We start from the raw sequence: 20,018 nt of genomic DNA, 5'->3' as shown, positions 1-20,018 counted from the left end.
AAGGGCACCTAATAGTTTTCTCTGGGGTGTGCACATCTGCATATGCATGTGTATACCACACAGTAGTTGAATATTAAGGTTGCTACTCATATTTTAGCAGTACAGGCATAGGTCAGTAAATTACAAATTAAAGTGGTTCAACTAAATGGAAGTGAAAATACATAGTAGATGAGACAAGTTGGCTGGACTTTAATTCTAGCAGCTTTATTTCTTGGATTTTGAGGTTTCCTTCAAAGGAGAGTTTCTGCATTTGAAGAAGTGGCTAAAACCCTTAGGTTTGATATAAGATTGTTCCTGTTCTAAAACCTGTTTTTAAAATAAACCAAAAGGTTAACTTGTCACAATGGTGAGTACACAAAAATACTGGTAAATAAATAAGGAACACCATAAAAACATTAATTTTTGATGTCACATTTTATATTAAAACTTACAGAGCAGTCAGTGTGAACGTATTTAGTTCTATCTAGTATTATCAGACATTTAGTCAAGTTGAACAGCATACTCATTTTCTTCAGCAACTACTAAAACACAGTCATCATTATCCGGTGATTGAGGTGCAGTTGAAAACACTGTGGTGAAACCCAAGTCAGAGTTTCTTCTGTAGAGGAACCAAATAACTGCTCCCAAAACTGCAAGAATTACTGTGCTGGCGATCACCAAAGCTGATATTACAATGTGGTTATCTGAAAAGACATACATGGTAGAAAGTCATAGTAAGTTGCAACTGTTGCACTCTAGGACATGACTGTTGTGCAGTCATATCTTAATATTTAAAATTTCCCAACAGAACATATGAAAAGTTATTCTTAAGATTCTGTTTCTTTGTATGGAAATGGCTAAATTAATGTTCTAAGTAAATGTTTCAGTTTCCTGCCCTTCAAGTTCCCCACAATCCTGTTCATGTCTTTGGCTTTCCTGTTCTGAACCAAGATTTTACAAACTTAGACCCCTGTTCGCCTCAGGAATAAGTAGTATTTAAATATATTTCTCACATCAGATGAGGTCTAATGGTTTTTTGGCTTTTGTGCTTTGTTGAAGAAGGGTCTCATTTTAGCCCAGGGTGTCCTGAATTTCACTGCATAGTCACAAGGCTGGCCGCAGACTCAGTGATCCTCCTACCTCAGCTTCCTGAGTGCTGGGATTAAAAGACATGCACCAACACGTCTGACAGAATGGGCATGCCTCTAGCCATTCTAAATGTTCTCCAGACACATGCGCCACTTTGTGCATCTGGCTCTAAATGGGTGCCGGAGAATTGGACTTGGGTCATTAGGTTTTGCAGGCAAACACAGTAACTGCCAAGCTCTCTTCCTCAGCCCCAGTTCAGTTTAACAAAGTTGATTTGTGGGAAGGTAATTGTATAATAAAGAATTAAGGAGAATGAAAATTTAGGATTGTTATTTTTCTTTGAGAGAGAAGGGCATGCCAAGGCCTTCCAGCCACTGTAAATGAACTCCAGATATGCATTGCCTTGTGCATCTGGCTTACATGGGTACTGGGGAATTAAACCTAAGTCCTTAGGCTCTGTAGACAAGTGCCTTAACCACCAAACCACCTCTCCAGCACCAGGCCTTTCTTTTAAGTCTTTATTTGCAGGCAGAGAGTCAAGTCAGTATGGGTGTGCCAGGGCCTCCAGCTACTGCAAACGAACTCCAGATGCATATGCCACTCGATGCATCTAGCTTAAGTGGGTACTGGGGAATTGAACTCAGGTTGTTAGATTTTGCAGACAAGCATTTTAACTGCTGAGGCATCTCTCCAGCCCTCAGGATTATGTTTTGCAAGTTTATTTTTAAATATACTCATGAATGGAATAAATCATAAGGTCTCAGGGTGTGCTGATAGTTAAGTTACTAAATTTTAAAGGCCAGTCCAGTAAAGTGGTGTGCAGCCCTGTAATTTCAGCACCGAGATTGGGGAATCAGTATTTAAAGGCCAACCTGGGCTACATGTGCCCCCCCCCCAAAAAAAAAGGAAGTCAAAAAGCAAGAATTCTGAAATCAAGTGGTATTCTTTTTTTTAAAAAAAAAAACAAAGTTATTAAACTTGAACACTGTTATTTAATGTCAGTTTGAGAAGATGAGAACCATTTAAGGGACAACTGGGCATGTCTGTGGTAAGAGTTTTAGATTATATTAATTCAGCTGGGTACATCCATCATAGGCTGGGATTCTGAACTAAGAAGAGAAAGCAAGCTGAGCAACATTGTTCATTGCTCTCTCACTGCACTGAATGTGACCCACACATCAAGTTCCTGCTGCCATGTCTTTGCACCGTGTGGACTATTGAACTGCAATCTCCTCCCTTAAGTTGCTTGTTGTCAGATATTTTGTCACAACAAGGAAGGAATTAATATGCTGTCCCAAGTATATTGCCCTGACTCGGTCCATGAGGACACATTTCATGTCTACATTGTAGTGTATCCTTCACTGCATTGTTCCCATGGCATTTCAGCTTGCTTTTGTTTGAATGGGAAACTCCCTGTTAACATTTCTGCTGTACTTAGCTTGTCTCCTTCAGTCCAGTGGTCCTACTAAGTGAGAATAAGCCTGTTGTAATGTGAGGCATTTTTCAGATCTTCATTCTGCTTAGTACAGCTGTATTATTGAGGCCTACCCTGTCCACCTACTTGAACAGCATCCATAAAACCTCCCATCTCCCTGCAGCTTCCATTCATCTTTTTTTTTTTTTTTTTTTTTTTTTTATTTGAGAGCGACAGACACAGAGAGAAAGGCAGATAGAGGAAGAGAGAGAATGGGCGCGCCAGGGCTTCCAGCCTCTGCAAACGAACTCCAGACGCGTGCGCCCCCTTGTGCATCTGGCTAACGTGGGACCTGGGGAACCGAGCCTCGAACCGGGGTCCTTAGGCTTCACAGGCAAGCGCCTAACCGCTAAAGCCATCTCTCCAGCCCCGCTTCCATTCATCTTTATTCTGCCTCTCCCATCATCCCAAGTCTGTCACTATGTGCCATGCCTCTTTTTTTTTTTTTTTTTTTTTTTTTTGGTTTTTTTGAGGTAGGGTCTTACTCTGGCTCAGGCTGACCTGGAATTCACTATGTAGTCTCAGGGTGGCCTCAAACTCTAGGCGATCCTCCTACCTCTGCTTCCCGAGTGCTAGGATTAAAGGCGTGCGCCACCACACCTGGCTGTGACATGACATTTTTGTTTTGGACTTCCCACTAGAATGTAAGCTTGAGAGTGACACCTTTTTTGTTCTGTGCTCTCTTCAGAGTATAACAAGAAAGCCTGGCACGTGGTATTAAATAACTTAAGATAAACAGCTTTAGATAAAAGTATGTTTGCAGGTGAAGTCAGGATGCACTTCCCCTGGAATCTAAAGACCAGATGTCAGATCTTTTCCAACTATTCCTTGCATGGTTTTGAGATTCATGATAGACTTGCTCTTTTCTCCACCAGTTTCAGCCCAGTTGTATCCTTGTAGTTTTTTCCAAAGTGTAAGTATACATAGCTAACACGTTCATAATACATGGAGTATGAAAAAATACATAACCCCACTAATCTTCAACCTCTTAATACACTGACAGGGCTTTTGATTTAAAAAAAAAAAAACGCATGTAACAAAACGTGTACAACTTGTTAACATGAAGTGCATTTCAATTGTGCTACTTGATTACTATCATCCATGTATAAATAGCTCCCATTCCCCAATCCCAGCTCTGACAATAGAGTTACAGACTTGTGAAAACTATTTTAAGTATGTAAATGAGATCATTGTTCACATATGTCTGTAGTTGACTTGTATCAATCTAATGTCTTCTAGGTGTGTGCAGTTTACAGGATGTGTTAGAATTTTTAAGGTGAATAATTTATTGAGTACAAATTTTACATTTTCATGTTGATTGGCACTTGAGTTACTGCCAATCCTGATATAAGTGCAGTAGAACTGCTGTATCACATTGTGGTGATATTTTAAATTGTTTTAAGAAACTGCCGTGAAACTGTACTTGTACCATCTTTACATATCCACAATAGTGCTTAAGGTCTGCAGTTTCAGCATAACCTTGCTAACTTGTCTCTCCCCTTCATCCCTCCCTTGTTAATAGTAGCCAGCTAGTGGCTGTGATGTGGTTCTTTTAAAATGCAGCATTGTTTTTCTGCAGAAGAATTAGAACCAGAATTAGAATTAGTGTGATGGCAACCCAAAATAAACTGTTCATGAAACAAATTTTAGATATAAAGAACTCATCCAAAATTTAACCTTTTAATAATCTGCCAGTAAGGACAGCTCAGTTTAAAAATATGAAGGCAAAGGACATGTCCATGCATTTCACAAAAGATACCCCCCAAAATTATAGTTTCTAATAAAACTAAACATAGCTATCCCATAACACATCCCACTTTATAAAATAACTCAAGGATACGGATCCAAATTGAAAAGTGCGATGAGAAAGTTTATAAGCAGCTTCATTCACATTGGTCCCAAGGTAGAGTATTCAGATGTAAAAAGGAAAGTGGCTTTAGATACAGGTAATTAGATGAAAAGAGCTCTACATTTGTATTACGGACTTACAGGGGCAAAACAACTAATAGTCCTCAAAAGTAAATATGAAGATAGCGAGTAAAATAGTGCGTAATAAGGATAATGATACAGAAGGATGGATGGAGGCAGTGTTAGCCTTATATAGTTTTGACTATGTATTACCCACCCTTGTTAAGTGTGCGTGTGTGCAGGCACATGCATGTAGAGGCAGGGGATAACATTGGGTGTCATCTTGAGGAACATCACCCACCACCTATGATACTCTATTTAGGTTGGTTGGTGAGTCCCAACGATCGTCTTTATCTCCAACCAAATCCTGGAATTACCTGCATACATTATATTGCCCGGCTTTATATGGCTTCTGAGGATGAAATTCAGCAAGCACTTTACTGACTGAGCTATTCCCTTCAGCCCCTAGCCTGCTCCCAACCCATTTTAGAAAAAAAAAATGTATTGAGTCCAATATAAGTTGCATGCTTTAAGTATTATAATTAACAACCATGAAGGCAAACTTAAACAAAAAGCAGTCATAGCCCACAAAAAATATGATGGAGGCCTATAAACAGTGCTAAAAATGTTTATTCCATTGCATTGCTTTTTTAAATTTTGTTAATATTTTTATTTATTTATTTGATAGAGAAAAGTGGGGGAGAGAGAGTGAATGGGTGCACCAGGGCCTTCTGCCACTGTAAACGAACTCCAGATGTGTATGCCCACTTGTGCATCTGGCTAACGTGGGTCCTGGGGATTTGAACCTGGGTCGTTTGGCTTTGCAGGCAAATGCCTTAACCACTAAGCCATCCCTCCAGCCCATAAAATTTTAACATCTAGTCTTCTTGTGAGCTGAGAGACCTACATTCTTTTAGAAGTTCTACTTTATGATACATAAATTTTGAAGTTTACAGTAACACTTTGTCAGAATTTTGGAATATTTTTAATATGTGAAAAAATTTAATATCAGAATGTTACTTACCTGATAAATATTTCTTGTTGTATGGGACTAAAATGCAAAAGAAAAATTTAAATGTAAGTATATTTTAGTATAACATTGACTTTAAACACAGTTGTTAACTGGAATACTTTAGGTTAGGTTAATACCTATTTTTACCACGTAAGTCATCTCTTGCCTGTTTTGATTTAGATTTTTATTTGAGAGAGAAAGTATGAGTGCACCAAGGCTTCTTGCTGTTGCAAATGAACTCAATATACATGCCACTTTGTGCAGCTGGCTTTACATGGGCCCTGAGGAATTAAACCAGGTCCCCAAGCTTTGCAAGCGTCTTAAACCACAGAGCCATCTCCCCAGCTCCTTTAGCTTTCTAAAACCAGAGCATCCTAACCAGCTGAGATGAGCCCACAGTGCACCAAGCGGGAAACAGCTTCATACTCCATATAGTTGAAATAGAAAGTCACCTCAAGAGGTAGCTGTACTATTTTTACACTGGGGTGATTCATGCCCCAAAGTCAGGTATATAGGCTTGTACTGGGAGTGCTAATTACACCTTCCATATCAGGGCACATTGATAAAAGAATACCAGGGAGGGAAAGAATTCAAACCCTAGCACAAAAATATTGATGTGTTAGATCTGATTGATGTACTTTGTCTACATCCTTTTTTTTTTTTTTTTTTTCTCTCTCTCTTTAAGGTAGGGTCTCTCTAGTCCAGACTGACCTGGAATTCACTGCATAGTCTCAGGGTGGCCTTGAACTCATGGCGATCCTCCTACTTAATGCCTCTCAAGTGCTGGGATTAAAGGCGTGTTCCACCATGCCTGGCTTTATGTCCCTCTTTTTAAATAAGTTGTGTGTTGGAGTTACTTTTGGTATTTCTTAGCTTATAGGGCCTTCCCCTCCCTGCTTCTTTCTTTCTTGGGGGTATGGTCTTACTGGCCCAGGTTCGCACTGAACTCCTATTTCAGCCCAGAAATCTTAGCCTCCCAGTTGACAAGATTAAGGGAGAGATTCACCACACCTGTCCAGCTTAGGGCTTTTGATTTTGTTAGTTTGCTTATTTTAATCCCCATTCATGCCCAAATACTCCATGTTAGTTTTATTTGACTTTACATTGCTCAGTTGCATTTTAGATTTGTTCTGTGTTTGTCTCCACCCAGCCTATTATTGGAATCATACCACTCTTGGATTCTAAGCACAACTTGTTCATTTTCCCTCTTTGCAACTTCTTTTTCTTACATACTCTGCTCCTTATCTCCTCTTCTCCATAGCTTCAATCTTCATAGAAAAAATAACCTCTAAGGTCTGGAAACTAACAGTACCCCCAAATTCCCTCTCCCAGATATTGTGCCACCCCCATCCTTTGTCAAAGCTAATACTAGTCCTCACTAATTCAAACCACTGCTCCCACCTCAAAGTAACCAAAATCCTAGCCCACTTCTACCAGTCTTGTTCATTTACCTACCAGCAATTCGTGAAGCCAAAAGGAACATTGTTGTTAATTAGCTACTAAGGTATTTGCATACCTGGCATACCCAATAACTTGGGACACTCATGCCATCACTCTGGGATTAATATAGAAGCCACATCTTTCACCTTGAGCCCTAAAGATACAACCTCCAACCTACACATCCAAGAATACAGTTGATAAGTAGGAAACAAACATTGAAATAAATCGAGATGCAAAGTATGTGCACAATAATAAACACAACTCAAGACCATATAATTCCTCCTTCCAGATTATAAATCCAACAGTATTGGTCTCCAGTGAGAATGAATTAGATGATATGACAAAATTCAAAAGAATAAATATGCTCAAAGAAATAAAAAAGGAGTTGAAGAAAACAAACTGAAGGAATCCCCAAAAAAGACAAGAGATCAACTTAGTCAAATAAGAAGGTCAGCACAAACTAGGAGTTAGGAAATAGAAATGTTGGAAAAATAATCTTAAATACTAGACATTAAAAACTAAGTCAAACTCAGCAGTAAGTCTCACCAATAGAATGGATAAAAGAGAGGGCTGAGTATTGGACCTTGATGACAAAATGGCAGACTTAGAGCATTCCAACAAGGAGAAAGTAGGGGAACACTGTAATGTATTAGCATATGCAACAGCTTTCTGAATAGAACCCCAGTCACTCAGGGAGTAAAATAACTACACTAGAAACTGATGAAATCAATAAGATTTTGTATTTTGATTTTGGACACTGAATAGAGCAAAGAAGCAGCCTATGGAATGGCAGAAACTCCTTGCCAGCTATACATCTGACAGAGGACTAATATCGAGGACATACAAGCAACTAAAATAAATAAATAAATAAATAGTAAGAAATAAAAAGAAATCAAGCAACTCACTCATAAAATGGGCTATAGAACTTAATAGAGAGTGCTCAAAAGAAATACAGACCAATAAACAGCCAAAAATATGTTCTACATTCTTAGTCATCAGGGAAATGCAAATTAAAACTGCTTTGAGATTTCATCTCACTCCTGTCAGAATAGCTATCATCAGGAAATCTAATGATAGTAAATTCTGGCAAGGGTGTGGAGAAAGAGGAACACTTCTCCATTGTTGGTGGAAAACTGGTACAACCATTGTGGAAATTGGTATGGAGGTTCCTAAGAGAGCTAAAAGAAGATTTGCCATATGAATCAGTTATACCAGTCCTTGGTATATACCTTAAGGACTCTACTCATTACTACATTAAATATTTGCTCATCCATGTTTATTGCTGCCCAATTCACAACAGCTAGAAAGTGGAACCAGCCTACAGGCCCTTAAACTGATGAATGGATAATGGAGATGTCTTTTATTTACACAATGGAGTTTTAGTCTGCTGTAAAGAAAAATGAAATTTTTAGGGAAGTGGATGTATCTGGAAAAGGTTATACTAAGCAAGGTAACCCAGGCTCAGAAAGACAAATGCTACATGTTCACTTTCATATGTAGATCCTAACTTAAAACATTTAGATTTGTATGCAAGTTGGAGTAAAAGTCAGTACTAGAGGACAGGAAGCTAGAAAGTGGCTAACAGGCTGGAGAGATAGCTTAGTGGTTAAGGCGCATGCCAGTGAAGACTAAGGACCCAGATTTGATTCTCCAGGTCCCCCGAAAGCCAGATGCACATGGTGGCACATGCATCTGGAGTTCATTTGCAGTGGCTAGATGCCCTGGCACACCCATTATCACTCCCTCTCTCTCTCCCTCTCTCTGTCTCTAATAAATGAAAATAAAGCTTAAAAAAAAAAAAACAACAAGAAAGTGGCTAACACGAAGGGAAGAGAGACTATCAGGAGAGTATAGTGGATCTGTAAGTAGAAGAGCAGGTATTTGGGTCGGGTGGGGGGGAAGATGGTCTAAGTAGGATCAGGGGAGGGGATGGGAGAAGAGGGTGTGGTGAGAGCTGGGCGTGGTGGCACAGGCCTTTAATCCCATCACCTGAGAGGTAGAGGTAGGAGGATCACCGATTGTTCAAGGGCAATCTGAGACTACGTAGTTAATTCCAGGTCAGACCCTACCTCAAAAAAACAAACAAACAAAAAATTAAGCCAGATGCACAAAGGCGATTAAGTGCAAGGTCGCACATGCGCACTAGGTGGCACAAGCATCTGGAATTCAGTATCAGTGGCTGAGGCCCTAGCATGCCAATTCTCTCTTGCTCACTTGCTCTCTCTCAAAAAAAAAAAAAAAAAATTAAGATATTTTGAATCAGCCATATGGAAAACTACTTTGATAGCTAATAACATATATGTTAAAACAAAAGGGGGGATGGAGAGATGGCTTAGTGGTTAATGTGCTTGTCTGCAAAGCTAAAGGAACAAAGTTTGATTCCCCAGGACCCACTTTAGCCAGATGCACAAAGTGGCACATTCATCAGAGTTTATTTATAGTGGCTGGAGGCTCTGGCATGCCCATTCTCTCTCTAGCTCTCTCTTTCTCAAATAAATATGAAATAAAATAAAAAACTTTAAAAATAAAAAACAAGGAGCTGGGCGTGGTGGCGCACGCCTTTAATCCCAGCACTCGGGAGGCAGAGATAGGAGGATCACCATGAGTTTGAGGCCACCCTGAGACTCCATAGTGAATTCCAGGTCAGCCTGGGCTACAGTGAGACCCTATCTCGAAAAACCAACAAAATAAGATAAATAAAAAACAAGGAGAAAGTTTGGGAAGAAGCATCCTGTGGAGGTGGATAATGTTGTGCCCAGAAGCCATAGATTGTTATCAGAAAAATTTCGGTGCCAAGGTTGGAACACTTTACAGTGAGTTGTTGGCCAGAGAGACCCTGATAACCCCAAACATTACAGGCTATTGCTAAGGTTCTTGGTTGCCAACCAGAACTAAATAGCAAGACCCTAGTGCTAAAGACCCCACATATTGGGCTGCAGGTCACTGAAAAATTAAGCTGGAGCTGAGGTGGATATGGAAAGAGCTATGTAGCCTACTGGGGGAGAAAAGTCATCAATAGTCTTAACCAGCAGTGGACTTTGCAAGCTTTATAGCTGGCCAACCAGGCCAAATATACCAATTGGTACAATGGTGGCATGTCTGTTTTAGGGGACACCAACTGTTCTATGATTGAACTTAGGCCTGCTCAATTGAAGGGGATTCCTGCCTGGTACTGAAAATTTAGTGAAAAGTTTATGGCTGGGAAGGTCATATGTCCTAGTAGGGAAACTATTACTGTTGTTTGTCTAAATGAATACATTAATCCCACAAACTATCTTCCAAAAACTTATGCTTATGCCCATATATTAATGCTATTGTCACTTTTGGTTAAAGAAGCTTCTCTTTTTAGATGGTGGAGACCACTGGGGTGACTTAAAAGCCACCACAGTGAGAAAGAAAAACAAAAACAAAAAATACAAAAAGTCACCATAGTGCAAAGAAGAAATGAAAGTTTTAGTGTTCAGGACCGAGATATCTTATCCCACCCTGCAGTGCTCAGTGACCATTGCAGAAGAGGTGGCATACATAATGCAAGAGCCAAAGGAAGAGGAGTGCTTACAATACTGTCTACCAGATACCGAATACTTTCATGAAAGGAAGGAAAAATGATGACATCAGAATAGAAGAGAGATTAGTTGGAAAGAAAAAGGGATTCAGAGGAGGGGGGATTTGGGTGAGGAAAAGGAAGTGGTAATAGGAAGGATTATGATCATGGTATTTATGTATATATATGGAAATTGTCAATAAAAAGTCAAAAAATATGGCTGAAGAAATGGCTTAGTGGTTAAGGCACTTGGCTGCAAAGCTGAAGGACCCAGGTTCAATTCCTCAAGATCCACAGAAGTCAGATGCACAAGGTGATATATGCATCTGGAGTCCTTTCGTTTGCAGCATCTGGAGGTCCTGACACACCCATTCTCTCCCACCCTCCCTCTCTCTCTCTCTCTCTCTCTCTCTCTCTCTCTCTGCCTCTTTCTCTCAAATAAATAAAATATTTTTAAAAAGTCAAAAAAATTCAGATATCCGGGCAGATAAAATGCATTAGCCTGGGTGCTGTACAAAGAATAGGGAAGATTGAGAAATATATATCTATGGTGAGGAAAAATATAGGATCTTATTGGAAAGACAATAGAAGACAAATGTAAAGTTGGGTGTGGTGGCATATGCCTTTAATCTTAGCACTTGGCAGGCAGAGGTAGGAGGATTGCCATGATTTTGAGGCCACCCTGAGTCTACAACATGAATTCCAGGTCACCCTGGGTTAGAGTGAAACTCTACCTAAAAAAAAAAAAAAAGGAAACAAAACAAATATAAAATCAAAGAGGTATGGACTTGCTCAGCTGGTGTTTTAAAATTATTGTTTAGTTAATAACTTATTTTTATACAACAATGCCTTGAAGCACAAAACATGAGTCAAGTTATAAACAATCAAATATTTGAAGTTGGATACTACTACTGTTGAACTATGACAAACACTAATATTTTCACTATAAAGTTAATTGCAGTCAAGGACCTTGCTATGGCAAGTTTTTAAGTGTAATTTTAGATGTTAAGAGGGGGAAATAAGGGCTGGAGAGATGGCTTAGCAGTTAAACACTTGCCTGTGAAGCCCAAGGACCCCAGTTCAAGGCTTGATTCCCCAGTACCCATATAAACCAGATACACAAAGTGGCACATGCATCTGGAGTTTGCTTTCAGTGGCTGGAGGCCCTGATGCACTCGTTCTCTCTTTCTCTGCCTATTTCTCTGTCTGTCACTCTCAAATAAAAATACAAAAATTTTTGCCGGGCGTGGTGGCGCACACCTTTAATCCCAGCACTCGGGAGGCAGAGGTAGGAGGATCGCCGTGAGTTCAAGGCCACCCTGAGACTCCATAGTGAATTCCAGGTCAGTCTGGGCCAGAGTGAGACCCTACCTTGAAAAACCAAAAATAAATAAATAAATAAAAATAACAAAAATTTTTAAAAGAGGGGGAGTAATAAGAGTCAGATTTATCATTTTGGTTTATAGTTGAAAGAAAGACTATGAAGGATGTCCAATAAGAAAATGCTTGTGTCATTTTTCAAGCATCTGCAATTTGTACTTTGAGATTTTATTTCTTTCTTTGAGATAATATTCACTCTCCAGAAATTTAGGACATTCTATGCAGTTTAGCAACATAAAAATATTATTGAATATCATATTTTTTTCATTAAAATTAATTTTGATAGATCACAGAAACTATAATTCAGTCCAGAATAACATGAATTATGATAAAGTTTTCACTATGAAATAATCTTTTTGTTTACCTAAACAAAAAATGATTTCCTGTAGAGAATCTAAATCCTTATACAGTGGGCTGCAGAGATTGCTCAGTGGTTATGACACTTGCCTGAAAAGCCCAACAACCCAGGTTTTATTTCCCAATACTCATGTGAAGCCAGATGCATAAAGTGGTGCATGCATCCGGAATTCATCTGCAGTGGCTAGAGTCCCTGGCATGCCTATTCTTGATCTCTCTCTCTGTCTTCCCTTCTCTCTCTCTCTTTTCTGTATGTCTCTCTCTGCTTGAAAATAAATAAATACATAAATCCTCATAAAGCAATATGTTAACATTTTAGAATTATACATGGTTATTCTTTACCATTTCTACTGAAATCACATGAGAAGAGGATATGGTAATTCTTTGGAAAAACAGAAGAAATTTGCCTCTTGGGAACTCTAAAACTATGCAAATAGAATTATATTATGTCTATTTCACATGATGTGGCTCTAGCTTTGAAATGTAAGAGAATTACCTACTTCCAGGAGATTTTTGAGCACACCACCTAACAATTTATGAGGCATACCAATGTCAAAGAAAAATATTTGAAAGCCAGCTCTTATTTTCCCCACACCTCTTAGAATGAAAACAGACAATCATACTTACTTGCTGCTTTACAAAGTGTTCCTTCCACTGAAAAAACTTCACAGTTTCCTTTTTTCCATTCTCCTGTCTTGGTGTACAGAAAACCACAGGTGTCAACTAGGTCTTCACCATCCTGGTCTGCCCACTTGTCAAATGTCATGTTTGAATTATCAAACCACTTGAAGCTAGCATCTGTCAATTAAAGGAACGTTGTCAACATCATGACAGTTTAATGAAGTATCAAACCCGAAGAAAAAATTTATGATCAAAGGTGGGGCGCTACTAAGGTAGGTAACAGTCTAACTTTCTGGTTGTGTTAGGACTGTACCCTGTGTGCATTCAAATCACCATAAGGTATCAGTGTTAAGAGATTCTGGAAAAAGTGCCAGTTTTGAAAAGAAAAATATGTTTTGGGGGGCTGGCTGGAAAGATGGCTTAGCAGTTAAGCGCTTGCCTATGAAGCCTAAGGACCCTGGTTCAAGGCTTGATTCCCCAGGACCCATGTAAGCCAGATGCGCAAGGGGGCGCACACATCTGGAGTTTGTTTGCAGTGGCTGGAAGGCCTGGTGTGCCCATTCTCTCTCTCTTTGCCTCTTTCTCTGTCCTTTGCTCTCAAATAAACAAAAATTTTAAAAAGGAAAAAAATATATATATATTTGGTTTTTCGAGGTAGGGTCTCACTGTAGCCCAGGCCGACCTGGAATTCACTATGTCGTCTCAGGGTGGCCTCGAACTCACGGCGATCCTCCTACCTCTGCCTCCTGAGTGCTGGGATTAAAGGTGTGCGCCACCACGCCCGGCTAGGTAAAATATTTTTTCATGGGTAGTTAAAACAGTAACTTTTATCATTCACATCATTTGAAATATTTACATATATGTATATATACTTTCTATTTTTCTAGATGAAAAATACATTTCTATTACATAGTCCACTAAGGACAATTTATTCTTACTCTGTTAACATCAGGCACTAACACATACTTATGTGACATACTTAATAAAATACTAAACCTAAAGCCACATTTTAATCTAGATAAGTGGTTCAAGTATGTCTCTCTTTCTTTTAACTCTTTTTCAAACTTTATTTTATTGTATTTGTTTGAGAGAGAGAGAGAGAAAGAGGCAGATACAGAGAGAAAATGGGCACACCAGGGCCTTCAGCTGGTGCAAATGAACTCCAGATACATGGACCACCTTGTGCATCTGGCTTACATGGGCCCTGGGGAATCAAACCTGGGTCCCTTGGCTTTGCAGGCAAGTGCCTTAACTGTTAAACCATCTCTCCAGCCCTCAAGTGTATATCTCATTTGTGAAACATTTGGAGTTATTCGGGGCGGGGGGGTGCTATGCTCCAAATCCTAGGAACACACTGAAAATGCAGGACCTACCTGGAGACATCAACATTGTTCAGAGAATTGTAAAATTAAAAAACCATGAGTTTTACCAGAATTAATAAAATCAACATTCTCATGTCTCACAAGGTAAACATTACTTACCATCTGTGTCATAAAACATGCCTAGCAGAATATCATCTGGGCCATTCCATTGTTTTTTCAAAGTATCTAGTATAAAAGCATTTTCTTCCTCATTGTGTATGCTTATCATGTCTGCCCCTGGAATTATGTTAAAGAGAAAGAAAGCAACCTCAAGTCAATGAAAATCACAAGGTATATAAAAAGTGTGAGTAGTACATTATGGGTTTGTATCTTTACATTTATATATTCAATTATTTATTTATTTTGAGATGGGGCTCACTCTAGTCCAGGCTCACCTGGAATTCATTATATAGCCTCAAGATGGCCTTGAACTCAAAGTGATCTACGTACCTCTGCCTCCCAAGTGCTGGGATTAAAGGTGTGTGCCACCATACCCAGCTTTGTATCTTTTTTATTTTTTTTAAGATTTTATTTTTATTTATTTATTAGAGACAGATAGAGAGGGAGAGAGACAGATGCAGAGAGAGAGTGACAATGGGCACACCAGGGCCTCTAGCTACTGGAAACGACCTCCAGATGCATGCGCCACCATGTGCATCTGGCTTACTGGGAGAATTGAACCTGGGTCCTTAGGCTTCATGGGCAAGCACCTTAACTGCTAAGCCATCTCTCCAGTCCCTTTGTATCTATCTGTATCTATTTTAATAGGCCTCTTTGCAAAAGAAAGAAAGAGGGAGAGAGGAAGGAAGAAAGAAAGAACAACCTTACAGGGGGAAAGATCCCTATAATGCAAAAGTCAAAACAGATCATATTAAACAGGAAACTCAGACGCTGAACAGACTTTAACTCTCTATCATTAATATAAAATGAAAAGGTTAAAAACTTCCATAGGGGAAAAAAATTCATCTCAGACTGCCAGAAACACAATTTGCCATCACAAGAAGTAAATGTGGGGGAAAAAAATGCTAGTAAAAGGATTATAGTGAAAATAATCAAACTTTCAAATTTGCAGATTAAGCCGTTCTGGCCTTCAGTGTGGAAGGATAACAAATCTGAGTAAAAAAAGAAAAATACTAGAATCTTTTGTGAGAATTTAGTAAGATGTTATCAGAAGCCCTAAACTGAGTATATATCTTTGGTCCAGTAACTCTTAAAAGTATATGCTGAAGCCATCACTGGCTCCTCACTCAAATAGGCATAATCATTAACCTCATGCTCATCAGTACACAAACCACTTTCACAGGCACAATCACTGCACACTGTTTATGACACTGGCAAATTGGAAAAAATAGCCAATGTCACGCTAAAACCATAGTTACCAAAATGTTAATGATTACCTCACAGGGATTGCATGCTTAAGTTTTTGTGTATATTGTGAATATGTGTGTACGGGCACAGAGGAAGGCCTGGAGGTGTCTGTGCACTTCTCTCACCTTGAGACAAGGTCTCTTGCTACTGTGAATGAATGCTAGACTAGCTGGCCTGGAAGCTTTGGATTCTCCTTGCTCCGCATCCCAATGTCATAGGTGTACTGAGATCACAAACACATGCACCACATTGTGCCTGGTTTTATGTAGGTATTGGTGAGAACTGAACTCAGTCCAGCAAGGGTTACAAGCAAGTGCCTTTTACTGCTAAGCCATGCTTCCAGCCCCAAGAAGAGACTTTTAAAAGAAGAAGTAAAGCTGACCTTTAGTATCCTTAATTCTTTAGTCTAAATCCAGTATTGAGCAAGGTTTCCTGAAAATCTGAGTCAGTTCTCTCATTTAAAAAAAAGTAATAATAGAACTGTGATGGCTTTTTTATCAGCTCCAACTAATATCACCTCCTATCTGTTACATGTCATATAGACTTTTAATCTGCTTTCCTCTAGTAGTTACTGATGACATATGACCAAAATTCCAAAATCCTCAACAGAAATATTTAAGTAGGTCACAGTTTAGGCTTATGTATCCAGAAATGCATGTTTTTCTCCTTTTCTCTGACCTTCTTATATCCAGTGGGACTTTTATAATTTTTAAAAATATTGTATTTATTTAAGAGAGAAAATGCCTTCTTGTCACTGCAAACAAACTCCAGATGCATGAACCACTTGGTACATCTGGCTTTATGTGGGCACTAGGATATCAAACCCAGGCTGTGAGGCTTTGCAAGCAACTGCCTTTAACCACTGAGCCATCTCTCCAGCCCATGATTTGTTTTGTTGTTATTTTTATTTATTTGAGAGTGATACACAGACAGAGAGAGAGAGAGGGAGAGAGAGAGAGAGAGAGAATGGGCACACCAAGCCTCAGCCATCGCAAACAAACTCTAGATGCATGCGCCACCTTGTGCATCTGGCTTACGTGGGTCCTATGTAATCGAACCTTGAACCAGGGTCCTTAGGCTTCACAGGCAAGCACTTAATCACTAAGCCATTTCTCCAGCCCACCAGCCCATGATTTTTAACATTGTCATTTAATTAACTACTGTGTAGACTTAAATTATTGTGTCAGGCAAATAACACATACTTTCATTTTCTTAAATGAAAGTAGAAATCCCCAAAGAATGTATGTTCTAAGGCAAAAGAATTTCTTTTTGCAATGTATTACCAGCAACATGACCTACTTAGATGTATTTTGAGACTTTGAACTCTGTTTATGGCTAATAATATGGCTTATATGTCACAAAAGCAGGACTGAAAACATTTGTTACCATGGATTTGTGTTATATAGTAAAAGTGAATGTTGCAAAATCAATTTTATCTCTGTGACACTTACCTCTGTTATTCACAATTATTTTCCTAAATGAATATTAACAAAGTATAGTACCTTAGCACAAAGCTCTGGGGATATTGTAAATATAGTCTGTACCCTGATGATAAATTTAAGATATGATTTGTGTGTGGCCAAGTATTTTTTCCAAATACTATTCTAAGCAACACTACTGTAGCCAAAAATAAGAATGATAGCTAAATTTAGTTAGGTTTTTGATTCATGTATTAATTGGGTTTTTAATTCATCTATTAATTGGGTATGTCTATCAGGGAGACTATATATTTGAGGGAGAGGCAGGTGACTATTTGAAGGGGTGAAACATAGGGCTTTCCACATGATTAAGTTATTACTCTAACACAGAGCTGCATCCCCAGTCCCTAAATTTGTAAACGTTTTTCTTGGTTATTTTTTTTTTTTTTTTTTCCAAAGTAAGTAGGGTCTTGTAGCCTGGGTTGACCTGGAATTCACTATGTAGTCTCAGGGTGGCCTTGAACTCACATCAATCCTCCTACCTCTGCCTCCTGAATGCTAGGATTAAAGGCATGCGCCACCATGCCCAGCTTAAATTTGTAACTTTTTAATTAGGAAAAAAGACATTACTTACACACAAGACAAACTTTATAAACACCTAAAACAAAGTACTCTACTTCAGCATGAGCCAATGGCTTCTAAACAAGCAATGACAATAGGGCCACAAAGTTGCTTGGTGTTTTAAAATAATTTTGCTAAAAGAAATAACCACAGTTTGGGCTGGAGAGATGGCTTAGCAGATAAGGTGCTTGCCTGCAAAGCCTAAGGACCCATGTTCTAACTCTTTAGATTCCACGTAAGCCAGACAGACAAAGATGATGCATGTGCAAGGTTGCACATGCCCACTATGTGGTGCAAGTGTCTGGAGTTTAATTTCAGTGGCCAAGGCCCTAGCACATCAATTCTGTCTCTGCCTCTCTTTCTAAAAGAATAAAAAAGAAAAGAAATAATCACAGTTTTATTGATTCACAGAGCAAGTGAGTCAAGTATTCATCTTCTGTACAATAATTTTGCTTAAGTGTTTGAGAAATATAAAGGCTGGACAATGAACTAGTAATATAGCAACAGTCTTTCAGCCTCCAATATAATTTGTATTATTGAAATCTATATTGATGTCAAAGTATAACTATTAAGTTCCTTGGGGGTTAATATCCAAATATGGCACATGCCAGCAATCTCAGCACTTGGGATCAAGAGGCAAGAGGATGAGTTGAAGAAAGTTGGACATGAACCTGAACTATGTAGTGAGTTTCAAACCACGCTAGAGTGTATAGTGAGACTTCATCTCAATAAAGAAATAGGTATCAGGGCTGGAGAGGTGGCTTAGCAGTTAAGGCGCTTGCCTGTGAAGCCTAAGGACCCAGGTTCGACTCTCTAGATCCCGTATAAGTCAGATACACAAAGATGAGGCAAACGCAAGGTTGCACATGCCCACTAGCTGATGCAAGCATCTGGAGTTCAATTGCAGTGGCTGAGGCCCTGGCATGCCAATTCTCTCTCACTCTTCCTATCTCTTTCTCACTCTCCATAAAATGCAAAAAGAAAGAAAGAAAGAGATGTCAAAAATAGTTGTAGGAGAAACCTCATTTCAAAAATCATGTAAGGTCATTATTTTATTATTTTATTCAGTAGTCTTGAAATAAAACCATACTGGTATGTTGGAATTATTTTTTCTAAGAGCCAATGTTCAACTCCACTTAGCAGTTAAGAATATCCCAAAGGGAAATAAATATGTTTAAATTCTATGTGGTCAGGTAGTCCTGGCACATGCCACTAATGTCAGTGCCCAGAGGGCTGAGTTAGCAGGATCATGAAGTCAAGGCCAGCCTAAGCTATGTTTTAAAAACAAGTAAAACAATGTGGTACTTCAATCTAATTAAAAACTACAGGTCTGGATAGATGGCTCAGTGGTTAAAGCACTTTAACCTAACGACCTGGGTTTGATTCTGCAGTATCTACATAAAGCCAGATGCACAAAGTAGTACATGCATCTCGCTGGAGGGCTTGGCATGCCCTCCTTTGGCTTTGCAATCAAGTGCCTTAACTGCTAAGCCATCTCTCCATCCCGGTGCCAGGTTTTAATAAACCTCAAGGTCCGCCCCCAGTGGCATGTCCTCTAGCCAGGCTCCACCTCTCAAATTGCAACCAGCTGGAGTTCAAACAGAACACATGAGTTTATGAGGAACATCTGATTCTAACCACCATGCCTTCTCAGTTGATATTATTTCTACCATCTTAAAAAACCCTTCTTAGCTGGGAGTGGTGGTACACTCATTAATCCAGCATTTGGGAAGCAAAGGTAGGAGGATTGCTGTGAGTTTTAAGTCCAGCCTGGAATTATAGAGTGAGTTGCATGTCAGCCTGGGCTAGGTGAGACCCTACCTTGAAAAAAAAAAGGTAAAAAAGGACAAAAAGAAAAAAACTGTTCTTGCTACATATTATCATCCTTCAGTTGTGTCTCTGATGCTCTTGGATTTTTAGCTAAAGATGACCTTTTTGTACTCATTTTCCCCCAGCCTTTCTTCCTATTTTTTTTTCCCTCTTATATCTACTTGAATTAGGATTTTGCTCCATACACAGAACTTTTCCTGTCTAAATGAAAAATGACATCCATATTACTACATCCAGGCATCAGTTCGTGATCCCATCTTGCTGAACCATCAGAAGCATTTGATGCAGCTCATTACTCCGTCTTCCTTGTATTTACTTTCTCTCTCTCTCTCTCTCTCTCTCTCTCTCTTTCTCTCTCTCTCTCTTTTTTTTTTTTCTTTGAGGTAGGGTCTCACTCTGGTCCAGGCTGACCTGGAATTAACTCTGTCATCTCAGGGTGGCCTTGAATTCATGGCAATCCTCCTACCTCTGCCTCCTGAATGCTGGGATTAAAGGCGTGTGCCACCACGCCCAGCTCTTTTTTTTTTTTTTTAAATGAGACAGAGTGAGAATGAGAGAGAATTGGTGTACTAGGGCCTCCAGCTACTGCATACATACACCAGACACATTCACCAAT

At 39.2% G+C, this 20,018-nt stretch overlaps 1 protein-coding gene across 1 annotated transcript in view; it reads right to left on the bottom strand.

Moving 5' to 3' along the window:
- Window positions 1–395: 395 nt before the first annotated feature.
- The window catches only part of Cd302 (CD302 molecule), a 43,638-nt gene continuing 24,015 nt past the window's right edge, over window positions 396–20,018 (bottom strand). Inside the window, exons 3-6 of the mRNA XM_045148290.1 lie at window positions 14,286–14,402; window positions 12,811–12,981; window positions 5,475–5,501; window positions 396–683 (exon numbers count right to left, since the gene is read on the bottom strand). Of these exons, the coding sequence (XP_045004225.1) occupies window positions 481–683; window positions 5,475–5,501; window positions 12,811–12,981; window positions 14,286–14,402 (518 nt within the window). The 3' untranslated portion in view covers window positions 396–480. The remainder of the gene's footprint in view (window positions 684–5,474; window positions 5,502–12,810; window positions 12,982–14,285; window positions 14,403–20,018) is intronic.

The sequence above is a fragment of the Jaculus jaculus genome, chromosome 4 (genome assembly GCF_020740685.1).
Source record: "Jaculus jaculus isolate mJacJac1 chromosome 4, mJacJac1.mat.Y.cur, whole genome shotgun sequence".
NCBI classification, from domain to species: domain Eukaryota; kingdom Metazoa; phylum Chordata; class Mammalia; order Rodentia; family Dipodidae; genus Jaculus; species Jaculus jaculus.
Note: the sequence above shows the minus strand (reverse complement) of the source record. Positions and strands in the feature narration are given on the sequence as shown.